This window comes from the organism of the source record quoted next, unplaced genomic scaffold (genome assembly GCF_019419815.1).
Source record: "Pyrus x bretschneideri cultivar Hongxiangsu unplaced genomic scaffold, Pyrus_bretschneideri_v1 Contig22, whole genome shotgun sequence".
NCBI classification, from domain to species: domain Eukaryota; kingdom Viridiplantae; phylum Streptophyta; class Magnoliopsida; order Rosales; family Rosaceae; genus Pyrus; species Pyrus x bretschneideri.
Window position 1 is genome coordinate 4,697,332 of NW_025999524.1, and position 24,608 is coordinate 4,721,939.

At 39.2% G+C, this 24,608-nt stretch overlaps 4 protein-coding genes and 2 pseudogenes across 4 annotated transcripts; 4 read left to right on the top strand and 2 right to left on the bottom strand.

Moving 5' to 3' along the window:
- Nucleotides 1-450: 450 nt before the first annotated feature.
- LOC103949535 lies at nucleotides 451-3,975 on the bottom strand (annotated as a pseudogene).
- Nucleotides 3,976-4,124: 149 nt separating this feature from the next.
- Nucleotides 4,125-6,744, top strand: LOC103948424 (ELL-associated factor 2). The gene is made up of 4 exons (XM_009359457.3): nucleotides 4,125-4,404; nucleotides 4,484-4,830; nucleotides 4,941-4,983; nucleotides 6,055-6,744. Exons 1-4 carry the CDS (start codon nucleotides 4,287-4,289, stop codon nucleotides 6,576-6,578), a joined length of 1,032 nt encoding a protein of 343 aa, XP_009357732.3. The 5' UTR covers nucleotides 4,125-4,286; the 3' UTR covers nucleotides 6,579-6,744.
- Nucleotides 6,745-7,983: 1,239 nt separating this feature from the next.
- LOC103948433 (beta-glucuronosyltransferase GlcAT14A) lies at nucleotides 7,984-11,751 on the top strand. Its single transcript, XM_009359468.3, has 4 exons — nucleotides 7,984-8,806; nucleotides 10,394-10,469; nucleotides 10,561-10,676; nucleotides 10,778-11,751. Exons 1-4 carry the CDS (start codon nucleotides 8,323-8,325, stop codon nucleotides 11,290-11,292), a joined length of 1,191 nt encoding a protein of 396 aa, XP_009357743.1. The 5' UTR covers nucleotides 7,984-8,322; the 3' UTR covers nucleotides 11,293-11,751.
- LOC103949553 (putative fasciclin-like arabinogalactan protein 20) lies at nucleotides 11,647-15,369 on the bottom strand. Its single transcript, XM_048584984.1, has one exon. The coding sequence runs from the start codon at nucleotides 14,514-14,516 to the stop codon at nucleotides 13,842-13,844; it is 675 nt and encodes a 224-aa protein (XP_048440941.1). The 5' UTR covers nucleotides 14,517-15,369; the 3' UTR covers nucleotides 11,647-13,841.
- LOC103949545 lies at nucleotides 11,894-13,379 on the top strand (annotated as a pseudogene).
- A 6,119-nt stretch (nucleotides 15,370-21,488) lies between the features above and the next one.
- LOC103948443 (heavy metal-associated isoprenylated plant protein 20) lies at nucleotides 21,489-22,838 on the top strand. Its single transcript, XM_009359479.2, has 3 exons — nucleotides 21,489-21,716; nucleotides 21,892-21,967; nucleotides 22,332-22,838. The coding sequence occupies exons 1-3, from the start codon at nucleotides 21,645-21,647 to the stop codon at nucleotides 22,622-22,624; spliced, it is 441 nt and encodes a 146-aa protein (XP_009357754.1). The 5' UTR covers nucleotides 21,489-21,644; the 3' UTR covers nucleotides 22,625-22,838.
- Nucleotides 22,839-24,608: the final 1,770 nt, after the last annotated feature.

Here is a 24,608-nt window from a genome sequence, read left to right on the forward strand (position 1 = left end):
ATAATTTTAGTGTCAATATTATAAAATACTGTGCAAAAACGTGAAACATAAAAAAGTTCATAGAGAGTTTGACTTTGAGAAAGTTTATTTAGCATTTATCTTGATTTTATACCTTTTGTGTAAGTTACTACTGTTTATGCATATGCATGTCAGCAGCCATCTCATTTTTTCTTAGGCATTACTTTTCTTTATCCAGGAGGATTCACAAATAAGAATTTTAGGGATCCTCAAATTGTGATCGTTTATGTATATAATCTGGTCAATTTTTCAATGAATATACATAATTTGAGGATCCTAAAATCTTCACAAAAAGAATCCGTAGAAAATCCTCATTCTTTCTTTATGGCACACTTTCGGGTATAGTTGGCACTGCCCGTGTTATATTTTATCGATTAATATCACAGTACCGAGGGTATTGTGGTCAATTTAGCAACGTGTTCTATCTTTTAAACATGTTTGAGCAAATCTCCGAAGCTACCGAAACGTATGGATGAGAACAGCAGCGTGACAAATGTGTTACAAAGATTTGCTCTCCACATTTAATGTACCGTTGAAAGAAATGCACGTTTTTTTTTGTTTTTAACTTTTAACTTTTTATTTTTTATAATAAGATATTTTAAATTACAAATGACTACAACGTAGAGACTCAAACTTGAGTGCAAATGGAGTATTGTGTGAATTTTATCTGCCACAACCAACTGACCTAACTTGTAAGATGAGTAATTAACAAACATAGAGGAGCTTGTGCAAGATGAGTAAATAACCTTCCATAACAACACTACTAATGCCCAAGTGATCACAAACCTTCCAGGACAAAGTCAATTGGCGATGATTCACTTGATGGCTGGTTTAATTCGACTTTTTCAACTGTTACGGGTTGTTCATTAACTTCATTTGGCTCGTTTTGTTCATCTTGTTCGGTATTTAAGAGCTCAAGCTGCACCGCCGGTTGGATTTGGTCAAGAGGTGTGGCCTCCAGCAGCTGGTATTTCGGTTTGTTTTTCGGAAGGAGAAGGTAAGTGGTGCTATACCAAAACAACAGTATTCTACTTTGAGCTACCATTGTTTCCCTAATGTGACGTCCTCCGAAGGGGATGCGTTCAAGTGCCTGCAAAATAAGGAGGAAACAGAGCCGAAGGTATTAGATATAAAATTATACATACCTCAGTCAAGCGATACAACGTTAATTTTAAGAACCATACAACATAGAAGCATAAAATTGTGGTACTAGTGCTAAAGGGTTTACGCCTATGGTTCTTACATAATATTAGGTTCTATTAATAAAGAGAAGACGCTTCATTTTCTTGAAAGTTCAAACAGGAGTTCTCCTTGAACCTGCTCTCCGTTTTGAATATCGTAAGAATGCTGATGATCAAATTGAAGACCCCTAAACTCATTGATGCAAAGACCTTGGAAAGCCCTGAAAGTGCACAAGGAAATATAAAACCGTAAGGTAAAGGAAACAATACATAGTTGTATCATTTGATATATCTAAGCAATCAAAACTTCTTTCGGGCAAATGGCAAGTGATCCAAGTGATCTTTGATCTTGCCATCTAATTAGAGAGACACGAGGAATCCAACGAAATACGATTGGTGTATTCTCTGCATTGACATAATAGCCTCCAAATACAAGAAAAACTGTCATAAGTGAAGGTCCCACTGCCGAACATCAATGGAAATGCTGATCCAACGGGAATCTCAGCCAACAACTTAGATAGAAGATAGGGTCCTAATGTACAAGACCCTTTAGCGTGTTCTCTATTTACTATTGCACGCTCCTTTGGGAACACACCCAGAGTCTTTGTTAGAGCAGCCATTGCTGTGTTTATACAGCAACCTGAGAGAAAATATCCATAAGTAGGACCAAAGGTAGTTAAAAACTTAGATAGAGACGCTGGTATTCAATAAATTTTTTGAATATTCGACTTATTAAAAACCTTTCATTTTTTTATTTCTAAAGCTCTTATATAATCAAATTTGTAGAAGTGTTGGGATTGCAGGAAATGAGCAGTGTCTCTACGGAAGTTTGATTCAGGAACTCAAAATCATGTAGATTTCTAAAGTGAATTAACGAAAAAAAAAAAAAAAAAAACCATTTCACACCTGAAGCAATCCCATTCCGTCTTGTATTGATGTCTGAGATATTCCCATTCTCCAAAAAACTGATGCAAATATGATCGCTGATGCAATTGACATTCCTGACCAAACTTTATTTGTTGGTCCATCACGAGAAGCCTAATCAGATTGTTTAGTGAATCAAACAGAATCAGGTAACTAGAGTTATAGTCATAAAACAGCCCAATTCATCATTCAACGTTCAAACCCACCTAAATAGATGAATATCTCCCTCACCGTTGAGTGCTAAAACGCTACTTAAAAAGTGTGGATGTTAGGTTGATAACGAGCTATATTGTTATAAAGCTTTGTCCTGACATTATAAAAGGAAGCAACTAATACAATCTTTAAACCAAAGTGAACTAATTTACAATGTCATCACTGAAAATCCTATATTGCACATTGAGCTAATCCTTTTGTTTTTTTTTTTGGTCTTCATGCTAAGACAAAGAAAAAGGTCTTACCTGCATCCATGCACACTTTAGGAGCAAGCGGAATTACCTCCACCAACCTCCCTTCTTCAGGACTCTGTTTTTCTTGCTGAACTTGGTTTCTTTGTCGGACACTTCCCTTCTTGTGATCCGAGTTGCATAGAGAACTAGTGACGATTGTTGTGAAAATGACTCAACAAGAGCATCTACTCTTTTCTGAGAAGTATGCTGGTGGTTCATCAGGTGTAGGACCAGCATAAACAAGTGCACCCTCTGTTAGCAACACGATGTCATCGAATTTACCATACACAGAACTTGTAGGCTGATTTATGGAGCAAATGACAGTGTGTCCATCGTGTGCAAGCTGTCGAAGGGGTTTCCATTACTTTCTCTGCCTGGTGGGCATCAAGTCCTAGAAGCACAACCGGTATATTGTGTCAAACAATGAAAGTAAAAGGTCCATTTTCTGCTTCCACGAGAAATAAAAATACGCTACAATAGTCATCTACCAGTAAATGCTAGCAGTAGGGGCTTGTATCAGTCTTCACATCAATGCTATCTTACCAACGCCAACTTGAACAACAGGCTGTGCTCACATACTCCAATCTTTCTTCAGAGGAAGATATCTCCGGAAGCTGCAGCTCCGCGGCAAGTGACAACGTCTCTCTCACCGTCAGCTGCGAGGAAAACAGGTCCTCCTGTCTCACATAAGCAAACCTTAACACCCAACACAAAATTAAACAAATGAGAACTGCAGAATAAGCACAAATTCCAAATGAACTACACAATGAGCTTTGAAACATAAACAAGCAGCATACTTATAGGCTTTGTTTGGACTAGGACTGCCATTTACCTCCAACAGTCCTGATAAACGTAGCCGTGGCGACGCAGCTAGCTGACCCGCAAGTACATTTAGCAGCGTCGTCTTCCCTGACCCTGACGGCCCCATAATCGCCAGTAGTCTCCCGGTTTCGCTTCTCCGCTTCCGTTTTTAAGCAGAAATCGAACCTAAGCATTCAAAATTAAGGAATTTAAATCTTTTATCCTACACATTTTCTCAGCGACCAAACCGGTCGTAACGGGACATGTCATAACCAACAGATGGAAACTTACAGCTGTGGAGGATTTGTCAGAGAGGGAGCAGTTGATGTTGCGCCACCGGATTGTGACTGGAATCACTTTTCCGACACCCGGGGTTTCGGCTTTGTGGTCTATCGCGTCATTGTCCTTGTCGTCGTCGGCGTCGGTCTCCGGTGGGAATTCTGTACCGGAGCCGGAAAAGAGGCAGAGCAAAAGAGCTGCGGCACGGCGGCTAGGGCCCGGCCCACCCCGCTGCCCCCGATGCCCAAAACCATCTGGCCCACTGAACCATTTCATTGAAATCGCTCTTGCGCGACGCGTGTCCCTGTTGGGGATAAGAGGTGTAACGAAATAAACTTCTGGTTGGGCCAGCCCATCACAGGCAATCCGGTAATCTTACCGTTTTGGGCTGTTCGAAGCATAATCCGACCCGCAATGGAATCGGGTTGGTGCGAATCGAATTTATCAGTTGTCCCCAGTAGACAAGCCCGCTGTCCTTGGAGACCAGCCGTCGCCATCTCCTTCTCCCACGTTCCCGTTCCAGTCCCGACCCCTCCTGAGTTTCCATCGTCACTCCGATCATCTTACCATGTCAGCAAGGTGTGGGCCCCACCTCCGTCGTCCCACTTTCGCCTGAAACATTCTCCACAAATTAACAATGGCGGACAACTCCAAGGAAGAGCCCAAGACTGGCCCCCAGTCCAATCGCTGGTACAACCTAACCCTCGGCCCCTCCTTCAGAGACGGCTCCGCCAACAAGTACTGCACTCTCCGATGTAAGTATCTATCCGATGTAAGTATCCTATCCAATCTGCCTCTTTTGTAATCCTTTTCGATTTTTGATATCCATCGCAGACGACTTCAAGCCGGCGTCGATTGACAAGACTAAGGCCGGGGCGCTGAAGAAGACCAAGGACAATAGGGTTACGGTCGAATTTCAGAACAACCAAGTGGGGAAACCCAATGTCACGTTTAAAGGGAGCAGCGAGGAGTACAAGGGCAACGACGCCGTATTATTCTTTGACGGCCAGACGTTTCGGTTGGAGAGGCTTCACCGCTCCGTGAAGCAGCTCCGGCATGACCGCCGGCCTGGGGAATCGGCGGCTGGTATGGCTGTAGACCCGCAGCTTTCTCCGGTTGGCAAGGCGCCCAAGCTAACGCATCAGTATAATCCTGCTAGAACTGCATTCCCCGTCGTGCCGGTAAGGTTTGGCTATTAGAAATATTATGATTCAAGGTTGAATCTTTTGTTTTTGGTTATTGAAAAGCAGCTGAAATTTGCACTCTTTTGGTTCCTTTTCTGTTTCATCAGGTTGAGGTGGAACGGATAGATGTTGGGGTGCCTGAGAATCCAGGTTTGTTTTTATGATAGTTCTTTTCCTTTTTGGTTCCGAAATAAGAATATACATCGGATTTTTCGCTTGTCAAAGAATGCTTTTCGTTCCCTCGAGAGGATCGGAATCAAACTTCATAATGCCATGATTAAATTAAGTAGACATTGCTTGTTCTTTAGTTGCATTTCACTGCATGAAGCTCTGTATGCAAGTGAGAACAGTATGGTGTTTGTTTACTTCCTCCGACAAAATCAGTAGGATCACGATTTGGTATTGTAATGACAAAAACATTTTCACGAAAAGAGCTTTCAGTCATTTTAAAAGCACTTCCAAATGAGCCCTCAGCTCTAACAAACTAAAATTCAAAACTTTTTCGTGTAATGACATTTGGCTTGGAATCTGGAACCTTGACGAGTTAATTCTTTCCTAGTGGAGAGGAGGGGCGTATTTTGTCTCAGCTTACCTTCCTGTCAAGTGTTTTTTTTTCCTTTCATAAGAATATTTCTTTTGTCCCGCAGAATGGGGTGCGTAGTTTCTCCATTGTCCAGTTGCAAACACTTTTGGTGCACAATTGTGATTTGATACTCACATATGCACAATACCTTTCACTACACATTTGAGGTAGCCAAACCCAATGTAGATTTAATTGGGGCCGCTGAAGAGTCCACTCAGTCTAACCCCAATGGTTCTACCTTATATTACTATGTTTGTACTGAAATCATTTTACCAACTCAAATATTACTGTGCCAACCCCCATCCTAAATGTTAAAAACTTTCGAGCGCTGTTCTTGGGCTGAGCTTTTTCTGGACTCTAAGAAACTTCTTTTTACTTGTTTTTTACTGATTCATGGTCACATGATTAGTCGCCAGTTGTCCGCCTGACTACTTTGGCATGCGTATGAATTTGCTAACATGACCTTCACCCCGCCTTTTCGAAGTCTACTGAAAACAATAAAGAATTTCATCTTGCATATGTCTTCATTCCTCTATGCTGTGTCTTGTCCAAAAAGTAATGATGCTGCTACTGTTTTTTTTTCTCAATTTTGTTTGCGCAGTTATCATATATCCTTATGTTTTGTTCATAATCTACAGGTGCGAAAGCTGCCAATAAAGGTGTGATTGATTACTCATCTGATCAACCAAATGTATCTGCTGCCTCGCCAGGCCCTAAGAATGAAGAAGTTAACGATGAACACCAGGATATAGATATTGAAGACCTTTTCGGTAGTTTATCACCCGATGATGGGAATGCTGCTGAAGATGAAGCCAATCCTGAATTTGACATCATTATGCCACATCAGAATGATAGTGATAATGAGATTGCTGATGTAGATGATAGCGGTGATGAAGTTGACAAGGGGCCAAATGCCGCAGAAGCCCTTCGAGCCCAGGTGATGAATGCACAGGGGAGGGAAACACACACTGATATGTTTGGAGACGAGGGGAATGCAGAAGGGAGGAAAACTGAGACTTCTAGTTCAAGTAGTAGCAGCGGAAGTAGCAGCGGAAGTGGGAGCAGCAGCAGCGGAAGTAGTAGTGGGAGCAGCAGCAGCAGCGGCAGTGAAAATGGTGGTAATAATGCAGGCAGTGATGACGATTCAGTCAACTCCATCTGAGATGTCGGGCAATTCTGGAAAGCTTGTCAAAGACGGTCAACAGTCCCAAAGGATGTTTACGCAGGCAAACGGAGCTTGAAGAAAAACAGAAGATAATCATACTGTTATTTGTACATGCTAATATTTTGTGAGATGAGATAATGATGCCACATAAGTTTTGTCATAAGCCGATACCTTGTATGGGTTACAACATAAAAGGAGCAAAATTTTGACTCATAAAAAGCAAGAGGAAAACTAATGAAAAAGATTTGAAAACTTTGAGTTTTAACGATAAGGATAAGATAAAGAGTAAAGTGAACAGTATCACGATTGACTTCTTAGTATAAAACTGTAGTTTTTTGTTAAAACTTCCAAAAGCAAGCAAAAGCAAGAGCCTTGAGTTTTATATTTTGATAACATTTGATCTAACGTTTTTTAGAGACGCTCTTATTAGATTTGCGAGCTATTCTAGTCAGGTAGTCCTACGAAAATTTGGTTAGCTGTTTTTCTAGAAGCATGACACGATGTCAGCATTCTATTAAACTTCAAATTCATTATTGGTCTTGTTTTAAAATTGAAAACCTAACTTACTAGTGTTATTATTTTGTATCATAATAATAGTATTTATTGTCAATGACTCTTAATTGCACGTGACATTCCTTAATCCATAAAATTTCCTCATAAAATGCACCTAATTATAATTAGCAATTAAAGAAAACAATTATGCTTTGGTCATCTCCATCTGTGGGCCCAACAAACCACCAATGTTGAATCTGCCATTGAAAAACCCAATAGCTCACCTCATCACACACGTCACCAAATATGCAGATCTCTATTTCTACCCACCAAATTTGCTATTTACAATAAGAAACGCTGATGGAAACTCTAACAAAACTCAAGAGTTTTTATGAATTTTTTTGCCACTTTGTATTTTCTTGCACAATAATTTATAACATTGTTACAAGTTTGATATTAAACAATAAAATGACAGAGAATTCATAAAAAATCCTTTAAAATTTCTCTTGCACAATTTATACCAAAAAGAAAAAACGAGCGAAATTTCTTTTAATAGACAAAAAGTTCAATACACAAAATCGTACTGAATTGTATTTCCAGCATACTAAAACATCTCTTAAAACGAAAGTGGCCCGCCGCCCCCATATTCCAATCGCCTTAAACACGTAGCCAAATCGCCTGGTCGGGGAACGTGCGGCCACGCGCGTTTGACGAGCGTGGGATGTTTTTCACTCCCAAAGTTTATTATTTGGGGCCACATGACAAATTAAATTTAAAATTAAAGACAGAGAGTGTGAACATAAACTTTTATAAGATCATATCAAACAAATCAAAAAATTCCACAGGGAAAAAATCGATGAACTCTTTCTTCTTCTTCTTCATCGCAACAAAATCAAACTTGGAAACCCTAACCCTAGCTCTGTTACACAGCCAGAGAGAGCAATTATTGTAGAGAAAGTGTGCGTTAGAGAGAGAAAGAACTGAAATTTGACGGTTGTTGATCCAACACATAACGAATAGTTGAAGACAGTTACTTTTTCTACAGCTCAATCTTTAAAGACCCAATCTTCAAACAGCTTCCCCACCATTTTTGCAAGATCCTGACCGACCCATTACCTAAATCCGTCTGAAAACCCTAATTCCACCAAAACCCACATCCCAATTTCCACTTATTTGACTCAGCAACCGACCCATATGCCCCAACTCCGCCACCAAAAACCAGCTGAGCCGCCAACATAACCGACCCATTATGGGAGCTGAGAAGAAATGGCTCCTAACGCTCTTCTCAGCCACATTCCTCTCTCTCCTTCTCCTCCTTCTCTCCTCCATCTCCGCCTTCAGCTTCCCCAAACCCTTCCCTTCAATTGTCCAGCACGGCTCTCACTACCCGCCCGCTTTCGCTTACTACATATGGGGCGGCCGCGGCGATAGGGCTCGGATCTTCCGGCTGCTGCTCGCCGTCTACCATCCCCGAAATCGATACTTGTTGCATCTTTCGGCTGACGAATCTGAAGAAGAGCGCCGACGCCTTGCCGCCGCTATCAAGGCTGTGCCTGCAATTCAGGCGTTTGGGAATGTGGATGTGGTGGGCAAGCCTGATCGAATCACTTACATGGGGTCCTCCAATATTGCCACCACGTTGCGCGCGGCGGCGATTTTGTTGAAGGTTGATAGTGGGTGGGATTGGTTAGTCACTCTGAGCGCCATGGATTATCCACTTATCACCCAGGACGGTATGCAAATTTATGTAATTTCTTTGTTTTATTGACCATTTTTCCTTTAACTTGCTTGGGAATATAAATACGGTCTATAAAAAGATTGGATTTTGTTGGGGAATTCAATTTATTATTGAATATTTTGTTTAAATTGACTGAAGGAATCTGGCTCTTAGGGTTGGGGAAAGTGTTTATCTGGGGAAGTACTTATATGTAGGATAAATTAAAGCGAAAAGTTTCCATTTTTGTTAGAGCCATATATTTATAGGGGGGAGGTTGGCATAGCCCAGTTTGGAGCAACTGCGAAAAGTCATAGTTCAAATCCCCCTCCTCCAGATGTCCCAACTGATTCTTGTATAGGATCAACTGCAATTATTTTTCGTGTACAATCGGGAAAATGGTATGTTGGATGTGCCGGGTATTGAGAAACTTGATGTATTGGCATAGGAATAGGATGCTGTTTCTTTGACCTGGTAACACCAAATTTAGTGAACTTAATATTGTCATGTCAGCTCCTTATGCTGAACCTCTTGGCTTCTGCAGCTGTCATTCTGAAGTTGACTTTTGAGCTAAATTGTTCTAACGTTTAGGTGGCTCTCGTCGACTGTCCTTTTTTTTCTTTTCCTAATGGATTGGGTATAAGCTTCTGCTTGTATGGGCCAAAAAACAAGGGTTTACCTTATACCCAATTATCCAGGAACAAGATCCTTGACAAACAAAACCCCGAAAAGAAACATGTATCAGGACAGATATCTAGGACACTTATTGGGATTTCACTCGAGATGTTTGATGTATTTCAAGTGTTTTATTTGATGTATTTCATTCAAGTCTATTGATTTCACTTGAGATGAGAGAGTTTTTAGGGGACTTTATGGGGAGTTTAGCTGGTGGCGTTATTATTTATGCAGAAAGATTGGATATTGGTCTATTGTCTTTAGTAATTGCCTGAGTTTTAACATTAATAATCTGTACTGCAGAAAATGCTAAAGAACTTCTTTTTTAAGTAGAAAGTGTGTGAAAGTGAATATCAGTCTTTTGGTCTTAAAGACATTTTCTTGTTCATACTTGGTTCTAACTGCAATAGAGCATATAAAGAATCCTTAGGTTGAAGGATTCTATTTATTGTCACTTCTTCCAACGAACACGAAAAATTGCATCAAGGTTGCATACAATCTATGCGGATATAGTACATATGGAGATAAAAGGAATTAAAATGCTGTGTTACGATTTTCCTTAATGCTCAGAGATTTTACCAAGGGCAACACTTTTAATGTTTTACGATGAAGTTCTCCAGGCCACCAACTTTGTGCCCGCTTCTTGCCTTGTTGGTACATTTCACAATGTACAGCAGTGACAATGCACATGGTGTGCATCTTTGACAATTCTGTGAAGGTTATCTGTCCAAGGGAGACGATAATTCACTTATTTCTTGTTACTGTTACTATTGTTATAGCTTTATTGTCAGGCATTTCTTTTAAGTTTAAATGTGTACTCTAATTTCACTGTGCTGGTTTTTTTTTTTTTCCGATAAATGATTGCATTATGTTGTTTTTCTTCATAAATTACACCAACTAATTCACTTCTGCTTCTGTTTTGTACTTTCAGATCTGTCTCATGTATTCTCATCTGTCAGAAGAGATCTCAATTTTATTGATCACACTAGTGACCTTGGATGGAAGGAGTAGGCAAACCCTTTCGCTAATTTTTCTTTAGCTTTCTGGGCAACATATTTCTAATTGAACCTGAACCCATGTTTTTAATATTTGATGTAGGTTGCACAGGGTCCAGCCAATAGTAGTTGATCCGGCGACATACCTAGCCAGAAGGAGCCAAATTTTTCATGCTACAGAGAAGCGGAAAACCCCTGATGCTTTTAAAGTATTCACAGGCAAAGTCTAACACACATTTATATAAGATTACCCATATCGATATTCTGTCCACATGTTGAACTGCTAATTAGAAACCTTTTTTTTTTTCCCTGATTTGCAGGTTCCCCATGGGTCACTCTGAGCAGATCGTTTCTGGAATTTTGCATTCTTGGTTGGGATAATCTTCCCCGGACCCTGCTCATGTACTTTACAAATGTGATATTGTCACAGGAAGGATATTTCCATTCAGTTATATGCAATTCACCAGAGTTCAAGAACACTACTGTGAACAGTGATCTAAGATACATGATCTGGGACACACCCCCAAAAATGGAACCCCACTTCCTCAACACCTCGGATTTTGATCAAATGATTCAAAGTGGAGCTGCTTTTGCCCGACAATTCGAGAAAGATGACCCTGTGCTGGATATGGTCGATAAAAAGATCCTCAAGCGTGGGAGAAATCAAGCTGCCCCGGGGGCATGGTGCTCGGGCTGGAAAAGCTGGTGGATGGATCCGTGCACTCATTGGGGTGATGCCAATATCTTGAAGCCTGGGCCCCAAGCAAAGAAGTTTGAAGAGTCGATCACTAACCTTCTTGATGACTGGAATGCACAATCAAATCAATGCCAATGACGATGTCTGTGCTGAAAATGTCTCCAGATACCCGGTATGGTTTTCCTGTGAGCTAAACTTGATTAGTTTAGAAGACTGGCAACCGCAGGAGATATATTCTTTGGCCCCTAAGAACACTTTTCGTTTTGTGGGTTCGTCCAGTCTCATGCTTGACTATTGTTTATAACGGGGCGTCGGGGCAGAGTAGAAGGGAGAAACATAGTGAGTTAGCTTGAGGTATTGCCACTTACCGTAGCATGGCGGGCTGTTACCGATGGTATTGCCACTCGTAGCTTTTGAGTAACTGAGTTAATAAGAGGCTCTCCCTCTTTTTGTGCTGCCATTCCATGCTCTTGTATGTCTACTTCGATTCGGTTTACATTCGGACATGTTTGAATGTTGGATCACAAATTCATTCTTTCACCTCTGATCTGTTGTATCTTGTTCTAAATTCATAGTGAATCTCTCCCCCTCTGGTTTCGAACTCGCCCCTTCATGATATTTGAATTTAAGACCGCGCGCTCACCACGAGATTCGAACTCACCCATCACTTGTAATGTGTATGAACTTTAAAATATCGTAATCTAAATCGTTCATTTTATAAGTAATAAGAACGAAATAAAATGGTTCTCTCTCGAATTTTCCCTCGTGTATCAATCAAAATCCATCTGGGTTCCTATGCAATCGCACTGGTAGTTTTCACGGAGCAGTCCACGACGGTCTGGAAAAAACCCAAGTGCTGGATGACGCCGGTGACAAAACCCCACTTCTCAAAAACCCCAAAGTCTCAGAGCATGCTGATAAAATCTGCAAAATGCTATCCACCAGCAGCTCTAATTCCCAAATCGAGAGCTTACTCGACGGTGCTTCCGTGGACGTCTCGCCGACGCTTGTGGTGACGGTCTTGAAGAAGTTCAGCAACGCCGGCGTCCTCGCGCTCTCGTTCTTCCGGTGGGCGGAGAAGCAGAAAGGGTTTAAGCACAACACGGAGAGCTACAATGCGTTGATTGAAGCTCTAGGTAAGATCAAACAGTTCAAGATGGTGTGGGAATTGGTGAACGACATGTAGATCAAAGGGCTGCTGAGTAAAGAGAATTTTGCGCTGATTTCGCGGCGATATGCGAGGGAGAAGAAGGTTAAGGAAGCCATTGATGCGTTCGAGAAGATGGAGAAGTTTGGAATAATGGGGCCAAGAACAGAACTTTTTGAGGTTGAATGAGGTTTATAGAGAAATGAAGGACGAGGGTTTCGATCCAGATGTACGCTATTCTGATCAATGCACATTGTAAAGCGAAGAGGTACGATGAAGTGATTGAGTTGTTTCGTGAGATGGAATCGAAGAATGTCAAGGCTACTCCTCATGTCTTCTGCATTTTGATTAATGGGTTGGGTTCTGGAAAGAGGTTGAGTGAAGCCCTTGAGTTTTTTGAGCTGAATAAAGCCAGTGGTTTCGAAACGGAGGCACCCACGTACAATGCTCTTGTGGGGGCTTACTGCTGGTCGATGCGGATGCAGGATGCGTGTAGGGTGGTGGATGAGATAAGGAAATGTGGAATCGGTCCCAATGCCCGAACTTAAGACATAATCTTGCACCACTTGGTAAGGGCTCGAAGAACAGAACAAGCTTACTCCATTTTCCAGCAAATAAGTAGGGAGCCTGGCTGTGAGCCGACAGTAACTACATACGAAATCATGGTGAGGATGTTCTGTAACGAGGATCGCGTGGATATGGCATTGCAGGTTTGGGATCAGATGAAGACCAGAGGTGTCCTGCCAAGAATGCACATGTTCTCCACATTGATTAACAGCTTGTGCCATGGGAATAAGTTGGATGATGCTTACAAGTACTTTCAAGAGACGTTGGACTCTGGTAATCGACCTCCAGCGCAGTTGTTTAGTAATTTGAAACAAGCCCTTCTCGACGAGGGGAGAAAGGATGTTGTGATAAGTTTGGGTCTTTAGATTGACAGGCTCAGGAAAACTCCGTTAGTCGGGTTGCGCTAAAGAGACATTCGAGAGCTATTCGATACTGATGGCTGCTAAGATTGATGTATTAGTATTCTGGGGCTTATTCTTGTTTATCCAGCGTTCAAATTGTAGGACTTGTTTGACAACGTTGCAAATTACTTGGGAGAAAATCAGAAAGAAAACTAAAAATTGCACAGATCAACCTTCGAAAACTACACTTATACATAATTCCCAAACACGAACTAGATTGAAGTTCACTGAACTGACAGATTTTACAATTGTGTTCATATGCTCAACAAAAAGATGCCAAATCTAGAAACCCGAAAAAAATCCGAAAATGCCAAGAACCCTAACTCCACACATGAAAGAGCAGAAAGAGCTAGCATTACCAGAAACCGAGGCATTCAACTGAGATAACCATAAATCAAAAGAAACCCTAGCAAGATTGTTTATGGATGCCTGTAAGCATAAAAATGGTTGTGACCAATCGCATTCTCATCAGCAGGGGAGCTGTTACCAAGTTCAGGCGAAGCCACAGCCACTTGTTCCGGTTTCTTTGTTTCCTCTGTTCTCTCTGGCACATCAAGAACTTGCACCACAAGTCACCCATTGTGATAAACTTCCAGCAAGGTAACCGACACGCCATTGAGCATCAAGACGTCATTGGACAGGGTGATATTGATCGAAAACCCCACGAGATTCGTCCTCAGAACCGTCCCATCATTCAAGCTCACCAAATCGGTCCACAAAAGCCTGCAGGGTACCACGTGGCGATGGAAGATGGAGGAGTACTCGCTCAAGTTTCCGACCCGGTTCTTAAGAACTTGGTCAAACGGAGAAAGCGCAGTCAGCATCGTCTGGAACTTGAAGAAAGAACCATGAAATTGCAGCTCAAGAAACGACGCCATGACAGAGCACCCTTTGGATTTCAGCGCGGCGGAAGCGTCGTTGAAGGGGACTTTACCGTCTCTGAGCTCCATCCTCTGATCTGGGTTCTCCTTGGGGGCCAAGCAACGGAGGTTCTTGGGGGTGTAGCTTCGAATCGGACCCGAAATCTGAAAGTACGGATCCAAGAACCTGTTGATTCCAAAAATGATCAGCGACCCATCGTCGAAAATTGGGGAAGCAGTGACGCTAACGTTGTTGAGCGAGAAGTGATAGTCTGACGGCATAGTGGTGACGGTGAGAGTGCGGTCGAAGAGTAAAGCTGCGATATTGGCGCCGAAAGGGAGGGACTTTAGGGATCGGCGAGAGAAATGGAGGGGGAGGAGGTTCATCGGCGGCTGGCCGGAGTGAGAAAACGCGGCTTCGTTGGGGGCGAAGATGGTGACGGAAGGAGAGCGGGAATGGAGGAGGGTGCGAAGGCGAGGTCGAGGGGGTGTAGCCCGAATCCGAGAGGATTTCGACGGCGTTGGCGAGGGTTTGGGTGTGGAGGGCGGAGGAGAATTTGTAAGGGTGTTTTTGGCGGGTTAAGTTGGGACACGTGGAGGTGTGGGATTTGTTGAGGAAGGTGGGAGTCGAAAAGTTAGTTAAGGGCGTAGGGAGTTTGTTTTGTGGATTAATTGATAAGTAATGGGCCGAGACCAAAAAAGAGCCCAAACAAGAGTTCAGGCCGAAACCAGAAACAAACCAAAAGAAACTCTGAGAGGTCTATTGCCACTGTCCCTACTACAATGCATCTCGACCAGCACGATCCCACGCCCACAATCAGATCGCCGATTGCATCATCCAGCAACGAGCGACTCGCGGATCGCAGCCACAACGTAAAAAAACCAGTCACCAAGTGAAAGAAGCCTATGGGAGTCCACGAGCAACGTTGGCAAAAAGGCAGTCAGAGAGAAAGCGGTGGTGTTGTGAACACCCTAGTCGGTGGGGACATTAGAACTCTATACACCTTCTCAATGTAACCACAACAAAGCGCGGTATGGAGTGACTGCATATCAAAGTGGAGAAGGTCTAGGAGGAGGGACGCCGATGTGGTGTGCAAACAAGCCAAAACGGGATTGAGAACACAGGAAAAAGCAGCATAAGGAAAGAAAGGGGAATTTTATGGATTAGGACAGTTCTCATATTAGTTGATATTACTTTGAGATTGGGTGGGATCAAAACATAAAGGATCTCGTATTTTTAGGAGAGTTTTCTTAATAATGGTGTTAAGTCGGTCAGTGGCACAGTTGGAATTTTTAAATAATGGAGTCATGATTTCGACCATAAAACTTCATTGGACCATTTCGTCAAGCATCTGGTGTAGGAACATGTTGATTCCTGTCAACATCTAATGAAGGCTTATGCCAACATATGTTAACAATAACTATGATATGTAGAGGCTTGTCAAGGGTGGATACAGGAAACTGTAGCGTAATGTTGAAGACTGTCAAGGCTTGTTAACTAAGGCATTTCATCGAGCATTTGGTGCAGACAATAGAGTCGTACACAAGAAGAGAGAAAACGAAGACAAGGATGATAAAAAAAAATAGAAGAGGAACTATGAGGAGGAAGTTCTAATTTAGTTTTCCCTAGCTATTTATTGGGTCAAATACAACACCATTCAAAACTACAAATACTCATAGGTTTTGGAAGTTGCAAGTGGCCCTTTACCACAGTGGTGGAAAGGTGTTGAGCCCTTGCATAACGACGTAGGTTCGAACCCTGTCGGTGACTAATCTAACAAATCTATCGTTTGACAAAAAAAAAAAATTTGGAAGTTGTTGGGGCCATCAACAACCAATGATCTCGTGTTGGTTCTACCATTGAAGTCGGTGAGAACAAAAAAAAAGAGAGAAAATTTTGTATTTTTGTGAGAGATGTTTACGGATGGGGTGGTCCGAATGCCCCGATTTTGAAGGAAAATTTGTCTTCATCGATCAATAATGCACGCAATTGCTTAGAAGCCACTTTAAAGAATGAAATAAATGAACATTTGATGGAAATTTCTTGAGTAGAAAATCTCTAGGACTCTATATATAGCTGCTGAGCGCCAAGCATTCGAAAACAAAGGAAAGGAGACAATTTGAATATCGTTATTGCCACGTATCTCTTGTTTTCAGCCTTCACTTACATAATAAAATGGTTTGATGTGTACTTAAATCTACTTAATGAGGTGATTAGCCTGTTTAATTCGATGGTCGCACAAGCAACAAATTATTTTATTTCACTCGCTATATGTTGACTTCCCGAGGTAGACCCATCTCATATATTTATCTATCCATCATGCAGTTTTCTTCCTTAAATACAGATTCAAAATTAGCTTGAGTGTCTCTCACGGTCATATATGTTACATGCATAATGTAATTGGTGAATAATTCAACGCAATCGTTCTTAGAATATGGCATTTCGATATTGTCATGGGGCATCAAATTTGAAATTTAGGATGCAAGGGTGAATTTTGTTAACTAATTAGTTACAAGCCTCTTTCGATAATGTCATTTAATTCAGTGTATTGTGTATGTTATATCTATAATGTAATGGGCAACTAATTCAACATTCTAAGGTTATATTTGTATCCAACACCTTATAAAAATAATTGATTACGTAGTTTTCATCTTCAACCCATCTGATTAAGAAATTAGTAACGGGAATTTGTATGGTTGTGTGTGTCCTAAGTATGACTAACCTTATAATTAATCCTGCTACACTCACAATATATTTACTGATACACAAAAATACACACTCAAATATATATATATATATATATATATATATATATATATAAACAGGAAAAATATACTTGGAGCTTGAGGTGATCAGCATCTTATATATTATGGGCAGGGAGGTTGTCACTTTGATCATGTGATGATCTCACCTGTATCAGATGAAAACGAGTGCTCATCTAGTTAAAGTTTCTTGTACGAAAGATCAAACATTTTTTTACAAAATACACACACACACAATGACGGATGTACATTGGGACTAATGTAGTGTAGAAGGATCATTCAGAGTACATAAAATATACATGTGAAGGTCTTCCGAGGATCATTCGAATGATGGCAACAAGTCCACCACGTGTTCGAGGGAAAAACGTAGACCTTTAAATATTGGAACGTCCTAATGTTCGAATCCTGGATTAACCAATATATATAGGTGAACTGCTAATTTAGTCCCTAAATTATCACTTGAGTGAAAATTAGGTCTCTAAACTAATTTTTTTTTCTTCAGAAAAATCAGTCATTGAATTATAAAAATCTACCAATTACATCCCTAATATTAGATTCGAATATACCATATTCAATTTTTTGTCAATTTAAGTCACGTTACTTGTATATGATACACATTAGAGGTTCAGAGACTTAATTTTTATTGAGGTGATAGTTGAATCGGCACTTCACCCTATAATATATATATATATATATATAAATAACTTATAACATTGTATGTACGTTACATAAAGAGTATAATTCTCTCTCATCCTAATCTCATCCATTTCTCTCCCTTCCTCTCACACTTTACTTTTTATCTTATTATCTCTATAAAAAATTAATATAAAATGTTAATATGACTTTAGCGTAAGTATTCAAGTAGAAGGGGAAGGAATGAGAGAGATTAATGGCTGCTTTGGTATTGTTGTGCTTTAAAGAAAAACAGCTTTTGCTGTGTTGTGCGAATAAACAGTTGTGAAATAAAGTAATAGAGTGTTTGGTAATTTTTTTTTGTAAAAGTGCTTTTGAAAAAAAAAAAAAAAACAGTATTATAATATTTGATAAACTTTTATGTAAAACAGATGTGAAAAAAAACTGGTTTTTCAAAGTTGGGTTTTGCATCTGTTTTTGGCTTTTTTTTTCACCCAAAACTATGAAAAAAAACTGAAACTGAATGTTTACCAAACATAAAAAAGCTCCCAGCTTTTTTTTGATAACCACTTTTTTTCAAAATCACCTCAGTACCAAACTAGTACTAAAATGGGAGATAAATTCTTCTCCGTTTCATGATGACAGTAGCGGTCTAGGGATCGAGGCGCGTACAAGGACGTTTACCAAAAGTCCAACTAACCCATCACCTCAATATTCAATCATGCATCACTTCCGGTTTGCATTGGCCGTACGTTGTTTCCAGTGAATTTCCAACATCTGGTCCCATGTTTTAATTTCAAAATTACAATTTTTTTGCAAGAGATTCCAGAAGTTGTTCAAAGGACTCTTATTTTGTACTATATTTTGTTGTTAGTGTTGTCACGATGATGGCAGTCGATCCTTCAAAAATCGAACAGCAAGATAACTTGCTTTTTTATTGTCAAAGATAACTTGCTCAAATTAACGATTCTTTTGCACCAAAATTAATAATTTTAGTCAATCTAAAGCACGGAGTTCATAGATTGTCGTGGCCGCGTAACCATAAGTTGGTAAGACTTTATCTCTTCATGTTATAATTACACGGTTTAAAGCAACTTACACGCCCATGAATCCTTAATTTCGAATTTTACTTCTCTAGCTAAATATCGCTTGCTTGCGTACCTAAAAAGTTGGAGAAATAAGAAACCAACATGCAAAGTCAGGATCAAATTGAAGAAAGAATCAACATTCTTGGGCTACCACCTACATAATAATTGAGCAGCTAGCTTTTTATTTCCCTACTCGTTTTCATGCTTGTGTACCATTATATAATATATACACTTTTGTTCTTCTTATTGTTATACTAAAAGTAATGGAATAAAAGACAACCGATCATGAAAAATATGTAAGCAAATATTTCCTCAATAATGCATGTAAATTTGGAAATTTTAAAGAATCCCTTGCTAGGTAGGGTTTCCATCGTGCCAACAATCATCACTACATGTTGAGTTGACTCATGCCACTCACTCGACTGCATGACCCCGAGCTAATCAGGTTCCCCGGTTTGCTAAGGTCAGAGAAATCGTGTATCGTACGCAACCTTACTCTTGTTTAGAAAATAGATTGTTTTTACGACTCCCTTTGCTTTGCAAAGAGCCTTACCCTTTCCGATGCCACTCATTCGACTTCATAATTTCTGAAAACGACATGCATGTATACATACATGAATTATGGAGCTGGAAGTCTGCAAACCATGAAAATTTTGAATTTCAGAAAAACAAAAAAGAAGACCATGAAAATCTCCCCGAGTGGATGTGATATAAGCATACATTTGGCTAGCGATGTCTCACCTAAACTCTTGAATAATTGGACCCGTCCCATAAATTCTTTTGTTTTGATCGGCTCGTTCTCAAGAACCATACATATTTTAGATTTTTGCATGACATTTATTATTGCATGTTCGTTCTCTCACACTCAGCTTCCATTATTGCGTTTTTCGTCTTTGTGGAAGATATGTATTGACCTCAGTTGTTTTACGTACTTGTGGTTTAGAGGTTTAAACTTTTATTTGAATAATATCTTTATGAAGAACTTGGCATTAATTAATTAGCAATAAGGAGAGTAATCCAAACTCTTATAAGCCTTGTAATGTTTCTCGTTTCGCTATTGTAAGATTCTTTTACCTTTACATCCTCACACTCATCCTTGTGTGTGGCAAATTTTCAAGCCAAATACGTGGACAACACAAATTAGATGACATTGAACACGTGTATCTCGTTGGCCTTCACATGTGAACCAGCATGCTCTGATACTATGACGAAATTGGTGTTCCATTATAAAATCAAGCAATATGAGAAGTTGCCCAACCTCTTACAAGCCCTTATCATATTTCTCTTATCGTCAAATATAACTTTTTTACCTTTACATCTCACACTTTATATTAACTACGTGATTCATTCAAAATTCTAGAATTAGCCGCGCCTTGTATGATTTGAGAAAAAAGGTGGATGATGTCCAGCAATTAACACTGGTTTCATCCTAGCAAATGATTCAAGACAGAGGGGCTCCAGATCATTTAATTTTTTATTCTTTGAAAACTCTTTTAGTGTCAGTGAGAACCGTCGCCATCTTACAGCAAACATCTGCAACAGGTTCATCAATAATCACCTCCATACCCTTCCCCCCACCCCTAACACCAACACCCCACAAGAAAAACGAAAAGGAAAGAGCGTGTATGTGTGTGAATTTGTTTTATAAAAAAAAAATAAAGAGTCGGCCAGAAACAAGGCCAACAAAACATGTGCTTTGAGTCTCATTTTGAACTACTCGTATTTTCTTCGTATATTTATTTTATGTATATATTAAACTTTTCAGCAAAAGAGAATTAAAAAAAATAATAATAATTACTTATTCTCCTACATATACATAATGTGCCTTAAATTCATTTTGTTGTATAATTTCACTAGTTTATGAAAAAAATTATATTAAAATACTGAATTAAGAACGTCTCGTTGCATCTTTTTTCATAGGTCTCCCTTTTTTCATAAGTCTCCTTTTGCATTGGGACTATTTTGTTCTGATTATTTAAATTGGATGCGCGTAAACCAAGTTCATGGTGGACATAAACATCAGTAATAAATTAATTGCCACATTTTCAAACCTTCTTTTGTCAACATTTATGCATGATTTGGCTGTAACTTTCGTTTTTGGAGGCATACACTGTCTAGTAGGCCATTGAACAGAACAATCCCTTTTCTTTGGGCTCAAGAAAACAGCAAGACGACAGCCTCCAATTAAGCTGTCAAACATATACAAACCATCGAGGTTTGCTTCCTTCCAGATATCTCCCTTTCATTTTTATCTTTTTCCTGTTTTTTAAATTAATAAAAAAGTTGCTAATTTGATTTTTCTTTTTATTTTAGGTGGTGCTATTCATACATCCATTTTTATCTCTCACATATTCTTCTCAATTTTCGGTATTCAGAACGAATGAGTTAAAGAATATCAATTGATAAAAATTAGTAATAATGTATGAGAAGTTAAAATAAGTGTGTGAATAGTAGTATACTTTATTTTTGTTTTAATTTTTGCCAAGCTGTTGGGCATGAGCGCGTGATATCTTGAAGAATAGCAGGAATTGAGGACGCATGTCACTATCTTTTGCACTACCTTTTGGTTAAGCTCAACTTGCACCGCCCATGAGCCTTAAAACTCATGTTTGAGTTTTGAGGGAAAGTGAGACTCAAATTTCAGTTTTAATATGAGATTTAAGTTGAAATTTTTTTATTCAACCAAAGAAAATAAGATTAAACTTTGAGTCCAATAATCTCCAATACACATAACTAAATTATTAAAATTCATATATGAATTTTGAGTCCAATGTTTTCTTATCGATGCAAAGACTCAAAAATGAGTTTTAAATCTTTGCATTATTAGATGAGGACCAAGTCACACTACATTCTGATTATAAATATCTTTGTTCTCGCCCCAAACACACTGCCTTTGCAGCAACACATTCCCTTTCCCTCTCTCTCCTCTCTCTCCTCTCTTCCCCCCCTACCCCTCTCTCTCTCTCTCTCTCTCTCTCTCTCTCACTAGCAAAAAAAAAAACTCAGATCAGAATTATCAGAGTGGAGAGAAATGGGTGCTCTGGATGCTCTTTCAGACTATTTCACAATCTCAAGACCAAGAAAGAAACGAAAGCCAATGCAGGTATACTATACATCATCAAAACCTTCAAAACCAATACAAAATCTCAGTTTGGCTTGTGATATTCTGCTCCATGTAGTAGTTTGCATGTGCCTTAATCTCTTCTGATTAAGTTTTTCCATGGCTAAACACGTAACTAATCACATCTCTCTGCTCTTAATGTTGTTTAATTTTGCAGACGGTTGAAATCAAGGTGAAAATGGACTGTGATGGCTGTGAAAGGAGAGTCAAAAATGCTGTGTCTAACATGAAAGGTTCGAACTTCTCTTTCTCTATACATGTTATTTACCCATACTTAACCCTAACTGCAGCATGACTAGCTAGGTACTTAATTAGGAACCCATGATTAATTTTTTATGATAAGAAAGAAAAAGGAAGCATATATACATGCATGTGATGATCATCAAAGGCTGGACACCCAGAGTTTCTGAGCATCCTCGTAAAGCAAAAGTCTTCTGCAACTGACAGAAAAATTTACTTTGACTCTCTTCTCCAGTACTCAAACATCTGACATAATAATTGAATCTTACCTTTAATATGTGGGACGGGACCCTTGTTAGTTAAACCTAGTTAGATTAATTAAATACAATATTAACGTGTTATTATGCATAAATTCAGGCGCTAAGCAAGTGGAGGTGAACAGAAAGCAGAGCAGGGTGACCGTGACGGGATACGTGGAGCCAAACAAGGTGTTAAAGAAAGTGAAGAGCACAGGGAAGAAGGCAGAGATTTGGCCATACGTGCCTTACAACTTGGTGGCATATCCTTATGTCGCCGGAGCTTATGACAAGAAGGCTCCCTCCGGCTACGTGAGGAACGTGACTCAGGCACTTCCGGGCCCGAATGCGCCGGACGACAAGTATACCTCTATGTTTAGCGACGAAAATCCACATGCTTGTTCTATCATGTGAAGTGATTTAGAAGTAATTAAGAAGGGTTGAAATTCACTGGCTTAATTAGATTAGACTACAGTTAGTAAATTATTGTTGTATGCGGACTATGATCGATTTATGCCACGTTGTGCTTTGAGTTTTGTTTGTATTTAGGTTGATTTGTGTTGTTTAATTTTCTCCTTGATGTTTAGGGTTGTACGTACTTAATTTGATGATGATCATTTTCGGTAAACTTTTTGAGTGTTCTCATGTTATCACGTAAAATTATTATGATCGGTGCTCTTCACACACTCATTTTTACTTCTTACACACTCCTTTCAATTCTTTGTTTTCAAACCGAATGAATTGGAAAAAATATCTTTGAAATGGAGGAATTCTAGAATGTGACCTTTCAGATCATTGTCCATGCGGAACTAGTCACGCCAATAGAGAGCCTGTTGTATATTACCCACCCTAAGTTCACCCTATTTGATGTCAAATACGGAAGGGAATACAAAAAAAAAAAACTCATCTTACAAATAAGGTGATCAGGTCATTGTATGCAAATTTTCTCCATATTATTGTCCTTCCTTGCTCATTAAATATTAGATTAGGTATGTTTTGTAACACTAAAAGGGTAAAATAATACCCAATTAACAATATAAAATCAAATCATTCGACGTATGTTTGCAAATGAAACAATTAAACAATCAAATCACTGTCTCTTAGATATGTGCAATAGAGTGGCGGAATCATCAAGCCTTTTTGTGAAATTTTTGAAAATATTCTTTATGATTATATTTGATTATTTATACACTGATGTTGCATTTGTGCCCTACCAACACCAATCAACCATCCATTTTAAATTGTTTTATATCCAGCACTTCCATTGAAGATGGAAGAAAGATATCTCGGGACTTTTCATCCTCTTCGTTGGGAACTTTGGGATAAGGACCATAAGGTACAAGCGCTCCATACGCAGAACAAACTTCTCCTACATTTGGCATTATTAGACAAAAATATATTGGCAAGAATTTGATCAAAGATTCATAATATAATATAGTTTTTTAGTCAAAATAGTTCATGAGATTAATATAATTCTTTACTTTGGTCCTTAATATTAAAAATTGATAGAAGTGGTTCCTGAGTTTGTCTACCGTAAATTATTTTGATCTTTTCGTGAAAAATCTTCATTAAATAGAAAAGCAAGTAAATAGGTTAATTCGACAAAAATACCTTTAATTTTATACTAGTCACCATAAGCGTTCTAGATCTAGCTTCGTTATAATTATAGCAAAAACAGAATACGTACCGCATATACTACTCATATATTCAACAAATGATATATTGATCAATATATGTTTGATATATGAGTGACCAATCGATTGCTATATGTCTCAATTTTGCTACAGTACATCGAGATATCTTTTAAAATTTGGTCGTATATATGTGGATACATGTCCAGTAAATCATACTATCCTAAGCTTCTGGGTAGTTTCCACGTGTAACATGTAATCGCACTTAGCATATCTGTCGTCCACTTAAAAGTTTTGATCCGAATTAAGAGTAAGATTTTATAAGAGTTGCCTCTTGTAAAATCACAACTCAAAAAGAGCACTGAAAGGATAAGCTCCATGTAACTTTCACTACTCCACCTACTCTGATCAGAATTCATATACAACAATAAAAAGAATTGAGAAGATAAGCCTTCATGTAACTTTCACCCCCAAAATATATGCTTATGCTGCATGCATGAACCAATATGTTATTATATATAAAAATATACTCACTTTTTTGGGTCATACCAGATATGTATTTGGAACATAACAGATTTAGAAAGAACCAATAGTATTGTGATTTCGAAACCAATCTTGTGATTATATTAGTTATTCCTAAAATACGAAATCAACATGATTGATCCTGTCAAAATGATAATTAATATTGTGTACCTACGTACCATCTTTCGTTTGAGAACATTTATATGCACTCGTTGCATGCAACATCTTTATAGTGTATATAATCA